The sequence below is a fragment of the Aristolochia californica genome, unplaced genomic scaffold, assembly GCF_029961685.1.
Source record: "Aristolochia californica isolate CCGP_79_NKW_82.1479 unplaced genomic scaffold, dmAriCali1.0.hap1 SCAF_11, whole genome shotgun sequence".
NCBI classification, from domain to species: Eukaryota; Viridiplantae; Streptophyta; class Magnoliopsida; order Piperales; family Aristolochiaceae; genus Aristolochia; species Aristolochia californica.
The window spans coordinates 7,476,267-7,485,642 of record NW_027181782.1 but is presented as its reverse complement, the minus strand read 5'-3'; the positions used below and the strand labels follow the sequence as shown (position 1 = coordinate 7,485,642).

Genomic DNA, 9,376 nt, shown 5'->3' with positions numbered 1-9,376 from the left:
TACACTTCCTTCATTTTCGTCAGAAAAGCATATCCGACACATGGTTAGGAGCAAATAAACCTTGTTCTTCTCTAGCAAAGTCTTGACTTTAGAGCAACTTGTCCATAAAATTTCTGGAATAACAAAAATAAATGTCGTTCAAGTAACTATATACAGAAAACAAGAAAAAAGTGGAAATTGAAGATTTCCTCTTGCCCTTGATTAGTCTTATTTATGAAAGCATGGTAACCATTTGTTGGTTATGAATATATCAACAACTTTTGAACTTGTATTACAATACTTGCTAGGTATACTTTTATGATGATGGTAAAGTCTCCATATGGTGGCTATTTTGTATGGTGTAGTCTCTAATGGTTGAATCTCTTTAGGGAATTTCCCTTAAATACCCATTTAAAATAAAATATTTTCAAAAATACCGACGTCATCAAAATATTTCTAAAACTACCCAACTTTGATCGGTCAAATACCTGTGTGCAGTCAAAAGTGACACGTAAGTTTTGACTGCTTATGTTTTGCCACGTTATTAGTGCAGTAAACATAGATCGACATGTCGTCTGCCACGTCATTATTTTATCACGTCATCTGCTACATAAACTGCCACGTCATTAAATAAAAAATTAAATAATTCTCACCATATTCCACCACATTGTTTTTCAAAATAAGTTATTTTAAATGCCTTATGTGTCCCCTCTCATCTTTCTCCTCTCACCGCTCGGCCTCCTCTCCTCTCCTCTCACCCTCTCGTCACCGCTCGACCTCCTCTCTTCTCCTCTCGCCCTCTCACCGCCGCTCGGCCTCGGCCCCCTCTCCTCTCGCCCTCTCACCGCCGCTTGGCCTTGGCCTCCTCTCCTCTCCTCTCGCCCCCTCTCCTCTCACCCTCTCGCCACCACTTGGCCTCGGCCTCCTCTGGCCTTGCCCTCTCTCCTCTCGCTATCGTCGCTTGGCCTCGACCTCCTCTCCTCTCCTCTCGCCCTTTCACTGCTGCTCGGCCTCGACCTCCTTTGGCCTCGCCCTCTCTCCTCTCGCTGCTGTCGCTCAGCCTCGGCCCCCTCTCCTCTCCTCTCCTCTCCCCCCCTCTCCTCTCCCCTCTCGCACTGCCTGCTGCCGCCGCTTCCCACCGCTCAACCTCAGACCTCGCCCTCAATGCCCCCCTCTCAATTAAAAAATTAAAAAATATTTTAAAACAATAATAAAATATGTTAAATTAGTAAGAGTAAGATTTTTTAATTAATTATATATTTATTTTATTTTTAATTATTTTAAATATAAGGTAATAATAAATTTGAAAAAAACGTATTGATAAATTTGATGTTTAAACTCAAAACTAAAATTTTCAAATTTTTTTATTAAAATAATTTTTAAATCGATAATAAAAAGGTGTTAAAATGGTAAGAGTAAGATTTTTTATAACTTATTATTTTAAATATAAGATAATAAAAGTGTACCAGTACATTTATTTTTTAAACTCAAGTAAAATTTTCATATTTTTTCAGTTAATAAATATTTTTAATTGATAATAAAAGCTGTTGTAAGATTTTTAATTAACTAATATATATTTTTAATAATTTATTATTTTGTAAATAATGTGATAAAAATTATACAAATAAATTATATTTTTAAACTCTAAAATAATTTTTAGGCTTCGAGACATAAAATTTATTACTTTTCCCGAAGATAAATGTCCAATATCATAGATATTAGGTAATAAAAAATGTATCTGATTTTTTTATTATTTTTAAAAATTTAATTAATTTTTTCGTTTAATGATGTGGCATATGACGTGGTAAAATAATGATGTGGCAGATGACGTGTTGATCTATATTTACTGCACTGATAATGTGGCGACACATAAGTAGTCAAAGCTTACGTGTCACTTTTGACTGCACACATAGGCATTTGATCGGTCAAAGTGTGGTAGTTTTAGACATATTTTGATGACGTTGGTATTTTTAAAAATATTTTATTTTAAATAGGTATTTAAGGGAAATTCTCATCTCTCTAATAGTGAGATATTGTTCTAATTGACCTATGAGGGGAGCCAATCTGTAAAATTTTCAGTTACCCTTTTACATCAATAATTTGGCTATGTGAACTACTACTGGACAGAATGATGCTTGGAATTGTGGCCTACTCTATTACTACGATTGTATGCTATTCATTAAAAACTTAATCTCTTAAAGCCTGCACTTTCGATACATATTGCGTGGGTACGGTCATTGGGATCTTTTGTTAACTTTTATCAGTGTAGATTTTGTTTCGGGAATGGTTGGTATTGCTGGATTTGTAGTTTTTATCTGGGTGTGCAAATTTGATAATGAATACTACGACTTGGGTTGATTTTTGCGCACTCAAAACTTTATCTTGGTTCGCCTCTCTTTACCAACCACAGTCTAACTGCCACCTGCTACTCTGCAATACCCATCGACTGTTGACAAACTTTGAAAAAAGGAAGGCCTCTCCTTCCTTCTGCTAGAACCAATGTCTTCTTCCTCGTTAAGCATTCTTTCTGCATTCAAAGCCCCAAAATTCCTGATTACGAAGTCAAGGTATCCCGACCACAAGACTGCATTCATAAAATGTTCATTGAAAGGCGAAGATTCTTCTATTTCTTCTTCAGAGACGAAGCCAAGGTCCACCAATGGTTCTTGGGTTAGTCCAGACTGGCTCACCTCTCTATCTCGCTCCCTTAGCTTCAATCTCGATGATTCTGGCATACCCATTGCCAATGCGCAGCTGGACGACGTTTCTGATCTCTTGGGTGGTGCTCTCTTTCTCCCCTTGTTCAAGTGGATGAAGGAGAACGGACCCATTTACCGCCTTGCTGCTGGACCACGCAATTTCGTTGTTGTCAGTGACCCGGCTATTGCTAAACACATCCTGAGGAATTATGGAATTTATGCAAAAGGACTTGTTTCTGAGGTCTCTGAGTTCCTGTTTGGGTCTGGTTTTGCCATCGCAGAAGGACAACTTTGGACGGTGCGCGCCTTTCTCTTCGTCCTTGATGGTTTCTCAAACTTCAGACTATTACTATGACGGCTTGTATATTAGTCAACTGTAACTTAATTTTTCATTATGATGCTGCATTCCCATTTCTGAGAAATAGACAGGAGTAAGCTTGCGGGTGGAAAAATTGCCGTCTTTACCATCGATCTGTCTGGTCATGGTGAACTTGCTCTCTCCTTATGCTTTGATAGTTTCTTAGTGGAAAACATCAATTTGGAAACCATGTCGAAGCTTAAGGAAATATTTCTGTAGTGAAGAGTTGAAGATATTGAAAGCGTGGTCTGTGTTGCCGACTGGTGCATTCAGAGAATGAAGTCCAGATGGTCAACATTGGTTCCTTATAACATAACCCAACTATTAGCAAAACCCTGAGATTATATTGCTGTTTGTAAACAAATTATTGGATTAATTCAGTTTATGTTACTTTATGCCATGTAGTTTTCTCCAACCAAGAGCAAATTGCTGAAATTTCAACCTTGCAATACTTGCTGTGTCAGATCAAAATTTCAGAGCTCCCTAGTTGACCAGAAAGTATTGAGCTTATGAGTCTTTAGCAGTAGCTTATAACCTTTGGTTATGTTGATCACTCGAATACATTAATTTTGCTTGTCATCCGGATGCTTATATGCCATTTCTGAGTCAAGGAAAATTACTTCTTCTGTTAGGTGAGGCGCAGGGCTGTTGTTCCATCTCTTCACAAGAAATATTTGTCAATTATAGTTGATAAGGTATTCTGCAAATGTGCCTACAGATTGGTGGAGAATCTTAACCCGGCTGCAACCAATGGCACTGCAGTAAACATGGAGGAGAAGTTTTCTCAGTTAACTCTAGATGTGATTGGTTTGTCAGTGTTTAACTACAATTTTGATTCATTTACTAAGAACAGTCCTGTGATTGAAGCAGTATACACTGCACTGAAGGAGGCAGAGGCTCGTTCCACTGATATACTGCCATACTGGAAGGTACATTTTGTTGCTAGTTTGTTTTTCTTATGCCTCAACATAAGCCGCATGCCGTTCTAGAAGAAACATGAAAGAGAAGGATGCTTTTGTGGGTGGGAAGAGATCAGTAAATCTATGACTTTTTTTTTGGAAACAAGGACCTATTGCAAATAAGCCATGCAAATCTACTTGATGTCATTAATGAGTTCCTTTTCAAATCCAGAGGATTTCTTGTTGACCATTATTTTCCTTGTTCCTGATTTTTTAAGTTTCACCTTGGGGTCAAGTCAATGTCAAGTCATAATTGGATAAGACAACTGCAGCTGTTGCTTCTGGTTCAAGATATAAGTTTAGTAGCATAATTCCAGTTTCAAGTTCAGGCTTCTTTTAAAGTTGTTAAGTTGGATCCAAGGCCCAGCCCAAAATGTGGGCTTATACCCAAATTATCCACTTGTAGAGCCACAAAAGAGGGCCTACACCTAAAACTATCCACTTGTAGAGCCACAAAAGAGGGCCAAATACCAAACTACAAGTGATACCAAACTATCCACTTATAGAGTCACAAAAGAGGGCTTATACCTAAATTATCCACTTGTAGAGCAATAAAAGAGGGTCTACACTTAAATTATCTACTTGTAGAGCCACATAAGAGGGCCTACATGTGAGGGGGAGTGTTAAGGAATAGTTCCACATGGATTAATGAATACAAAGATCTTGAGTTTATTAATAGGGAAAGAGGTTTCCTAAGTTGGCTAGTCATTTTGGGATGGACCTTGGATCCAACTTAACAAAAGTAGTAAGATACTTTTGCATGAAAAATTATAAGTAGGAGGTAGGCATGCAATGTGTAGGATACTTTAGTATCTGTAGTAACTCATTAAGTTTTGTAGAATTATCCTTCAGTTTTGCAATGATAGGTGACCTGATTTAGTATTAATTTACTTCCAATTTAACTTCTATATCCATTTGTCTCCCAGATTAAAGCTCTGTGCAAAATAATTCCAAGGCAAATAAAAGCAGAAAGAGCGGTCAGCATAATCAGGAAAACTGTTGAAGAACTAGTTGCAGAATGCAAGAAGATGGTAGAAGCAGAGGGTGAACAGCTTGAAGGGGATGAATATGTCAATGAGGCCGATCCAAGCATCCTCCGTTTCTTGCTAGCAAGTCGAGAAGAGGTCAGTGACATGATTTGTATGGGATTCATGAGAGGGAGAGGAAGAGAGAGAGAGAGAGGTCAGTATGCTTTTCTTGCAATTGTTCACATGTTATCCTTGCCTAGTTTCAAGAAAAGGTAGGTTGCTAGGTTGCTCTCATGGTCCTCTCTCCAGCTTGCTTTACGAAATTACCACACCAGAAGTTTGACAAAGAACAAAGACAATGATTTGCATGATTGTGCACAGACCAAAGGTTTTGTTTGAAGCCATAAGTAACCTTCTTCAACCAACACAATTTTGCAGCCTCCTCCCAAGTAATATACTTTAGAGGTTACTTCATGTACATCTCTTCAATATCTCCATACAAAGAACAAATTTTGACATTTTTTTGGTAACAATGGCCATCTTTTATCCAATACACCAGATATCGAAGTTTTGAACGAACTTGATCTTGCTATCGGGGAGAACATTTCAAAATAGTTAACTCCATACATTTGAGTGTATCCTTCTGTTAATAGTCTTGCTTTATACTTTTCTACAAAACCATTTGAATGACCGGACTTAAATCTCGCTAGAGGAGAGAATATCTCAAAATAGTCAACTACATACATTTGAGTGTACTCTTCAGTTACTACCCTTGCTTTATACCATGTTGTAGGACCATCTAGGTTATAGTTAATAGGGTAAACCCATTGACATCCCATCACAATTGCGGCATCAAGAGGATCTCACGACTCCCAAGTGTACCTAGACATTAATACGCTTATCTTCTCTTCTATAACTTGTTTCCACTTAGGACACATTGTGCCTTCCTATATTGACATAGGAATAGATTAAAAATATGGAAGCAACAAAGGACCTATATGATGGAGAGAGGAAGTCAAATGAAAAATATCAAGATTGGTAAAGTTGTGCTTAGTTCATTTAAAAAATAAGTAGCCAAGTTAGAAGGTCTTTTCCTAGCTAATTAACTATAGGATTTTTCTTCACTCTAGCTACATGGAACTACTCACACTAACATTCCCCTACACATATGGGCTTATAAAAACGAACAACAGGCCTAAGAGGATAAAATAAATAGGGTGCAAACTTGGTCCGACAAGGTACACGTCCTGATTTGGTACCATGTAACTAATAGCCACATGATCTTTCTTGACATTAGTGTTAAAGTTTGGTCAAGGTCTATCTCAAAATGACTAGCCACGTATACCTCTTCCCAACTAAATAACCAAAGTGGTGGACAAAGACTGAGTGAATTTTCTTTTTGAAATGATGCTGATTTTTATTAAGACAAAAACTCAAAAGAGCATATTACAAAGGAGAGAATCCTTCCCATACAATGAGAGATTGTTGGGAAGTTTCGAATTTTTCCAATTTATCAGCCAAAGAGTTGGCTGATCTACAAATGAGATTCCAATTACAATGTGTAGAAGATACAATGTCAGCAATACTATCAGTGATTGGCCAGTGGCACCAAGGGGGAGGCTGTCCTTGGAACACCAACTAATAACCGTCTTCGAGTCGCCTTCAATGATTAACTTGCCATGGAGATGATCCCTGAAGATTTAGAGGCCTAACAGCAGAGCACTAACTTCAGCAGTATTAGAATCGGCAATGCCCACCGGTCCAACATAAGAAAGAATATGGTCTCCATTATGACCTCTGAACACACCACCTGCTCCTATTGGTCCAGGACATCCAATAACACTACCATCAAAATTCAGTTTTATGCAGTCGCAAGGGGGAGGATCCCAGATAGCCATACTCGGAGCTCTACTGGGGCCAGACATATGAGCGATCAAATTCCAATTTTCCTGAAGGGAAACCCAGATAGAGTGGCAAAATCCTTCTTTGTATGAAGCCAGCTCGAGATGAGGCCAACGGCATGAGAAACTGTGTTGTCTGGGGTGCTAGCTTTGGAGTTAAATCTTTGGTTATTCCGCTCGAGCCAAATACACCATGGAACACGCGCAAGACAGGCCGAAAGAATTAACTTGCCCAGTTGTGGAAGGAGAATCCCTCGAACCATCTCAAAGGTGCCAAAGAGGTCTTAATGTAGCCCCAGTTGGAGCCTGATTTTCTGAAAGATCTTCATCCAAACTTGCCACGAAAATCCACAGTGTAAGAGGACATGCTGGACTGTCTCTTCGCACTCACCGTAAAGGGGACAAGAAAGATGGGGGGCAGTGAAGCCTCTTTTATGAAGGTTGTCTGAAGTAAGAATTTGTTCTCTGATGGCTATCCACACGAAATATTTGATTTTGCTTGGCACTGAGAGTTTCCAAGCCAGATTCGCCTTGTGCTCATGAGTACTGTATTCTTGCTTTCTGTTATGAGAGTAAGCCGAAGTGACAGTAAATCGGCCATTATTACTGGGCTACCAAATCAGTTTATCAACTGAGTGCTTCCGGATAATAGTACTGCTGAGTTTGGTAAGGAGAGAGAAAAAGCCAACGATTCCTCATCATTTAATCCCCGACGGAACAGGAGACTCCACGAGTGATCACTCCATGAATCAGCCACAGAGCAAGAGAGGTCGCTTGCCACCCTATGCAGCCCTGGGAAGTCCTCTGAGAGAGATCGGGGGCCACACCATTCGTTTGACCAGAAGAGAAGGGTCCTTCCATTGCCCGTGTGAAATGAGGTAGCATTTGAATACTGGAAGGAGCTTAAAAACTGATTTCCATATCGGGGATAAGAGGCGAGCAGCAACACCCTCTCTCCACCATGTACCCGAAAACTGAAGGTAGAATTTCACCATATTCCTCCATAAACTGTTATGCTTGTTATTGAAATTCCAAATCTATTTGAGCATAAGAGCTTTGTTCATTTCCCTTGTAGGCCGGATGCCCAATCCTCCCCTATTATGAGGCATGCAAATATCCTTCCAACTGACCAGATGGTATCTGAAGGTATCTTTTGAACCTCTCCATAGAAATCATCGACGGATGACATCAATTTTGGAGCAAACGGAGGCCGGACAGTACATTAATGATAACAGATAATTTGGCAGCCCCGCCAGACAAGACTTGAGGAGAGTGGGACGCCCCGCTGTTGATAAGAGTTTGCCCCTCCAAGTGGCTAGCCTCCTTTCAAATTTCTCAATGAGGGGGGACCATAGTGACACTGAAGGCTGAGAATCAAAAAGTGGGAGCCCAAGATATGTAGCTGGCATATATTCCACAGAGCATCCCAGCTAGTCCGCCATATCCCGAAGCCTAGTTGGATCAATGTGATAGCCAAGAAGAGTGGTTTTTCCCCAGTTTATGTTCTGACCGGAAGCCAATTCAAATAATCCCAACACGGCCCACAATTTTCTGATTTGATCCATTGTACCAACCCCGAAGCAAATAGTATCATCCGCAAATTGGAGAATCGGAATATCAAAGGTTGTGCAATCAGTCGTGGGAGGAGCCATCCCATGTTCTTGGCCGAGTAGATCAAGGAGGATAGATATTCTGCCACCACGTTGAAGAGCAGGGGGGAGAGGGGGTCTCCCTATCTGATTCCCCTGGTTCCCTTCAAATACCCACAAATTGTTCCGTTGAGAATGACGGAGTAGCTTGCAGAGGAGATGCAACTTATGATCCAGATGCACCATTTTTCTCCGAATCCCTTAATAAGAATGTTCAGAAAGGGTGTTCAGAAACTTCCAGTTAACTTTGTCAAATACCTTTTCGAAGTCAAGCTTGAGACTGAATCTGGGGAGCTTTTGGACCTTGAAATGATGACTAAGTTCATGACATGCAATGGCTGAATCAAGAATGTTTCTTCCCTTAATAAAAACACTCTGGCCATGGTGAATGACAACAAGAAGGATTGCCCTGAAACGACTAGCAAGGAGGCGCGCAATCACCTTATATGCACTGGTAGTGAGACTGATTGGCTGGAAGTCGGATGGGAGCTCTGCCCCATCTTTTTTAGGGATGAGGGCGATGAAAAAGGCTCTGATACTTCTATATCTGATGCCATGCTGATAAAAGGAGCGGGTCATGCTGGAAATGTCTTCTCTGATGAAGGGCCAACAACGACAATAAAATTCCCTGTTGAATCTATCCGGGCCGGGAGCACGATCCAAAGGAAGACCAAGGGCTGTAATTTCAATTTCCCAACTAAAGAAGGGGAACTCGATGAGACTAGCTACAACTAATGGAATAACCTAGAGGTTAACCCTTTGGAAGAAGGGCCGGAATGGCTGTTGATCAGAGTATAAATCTGCAAAAAAATTCACCAGTGAGTCGGAAATAATGGCTCGGTCCGAGGTGGCCTCACCGTTGA

At 40.2% G+C, this 9,376-nt stretch overlaps 1 protein-coding gene across 6 annotated transcripts in view; it reads left to right on the top strand.

Annotated features, from left to right (window-relative positions):
- Window positions 1-2,390: 2,390 nt before the first annotated feature.
- LOC137943967 (carotene epsilon-monooxygenase, chloroplastic) overlaps window positions 2,391-9,376 on the top strand; it is a 65,171-nt gene continuing 58,185 nt past the window's right edge. For all 6 annotated transcript variants that reach the window (XR_011110772.1, XR_011110771.1, XR_011110773.1 and 3 more), the window contains exons 1-3: window positions 2,391-2,976; window positions 3,669-3,965; window positions 4,922-5,119. Coding sequence is in view for 3 of the 6 variants with exons in the window: in XM_068789422.1 (XP_068645523.1) it covers window positions 2,479-2,976; window positions 3,669-3,965; window positions 4,922-5,119 (993 nt within the window). In the remaining 3 variants the exon portion in view is untranslated. The remainder of the gene's footprint in view (window positions 2,977-3,668; window positions 3,966-4,921; window positions 5,120-9,376) is intronic.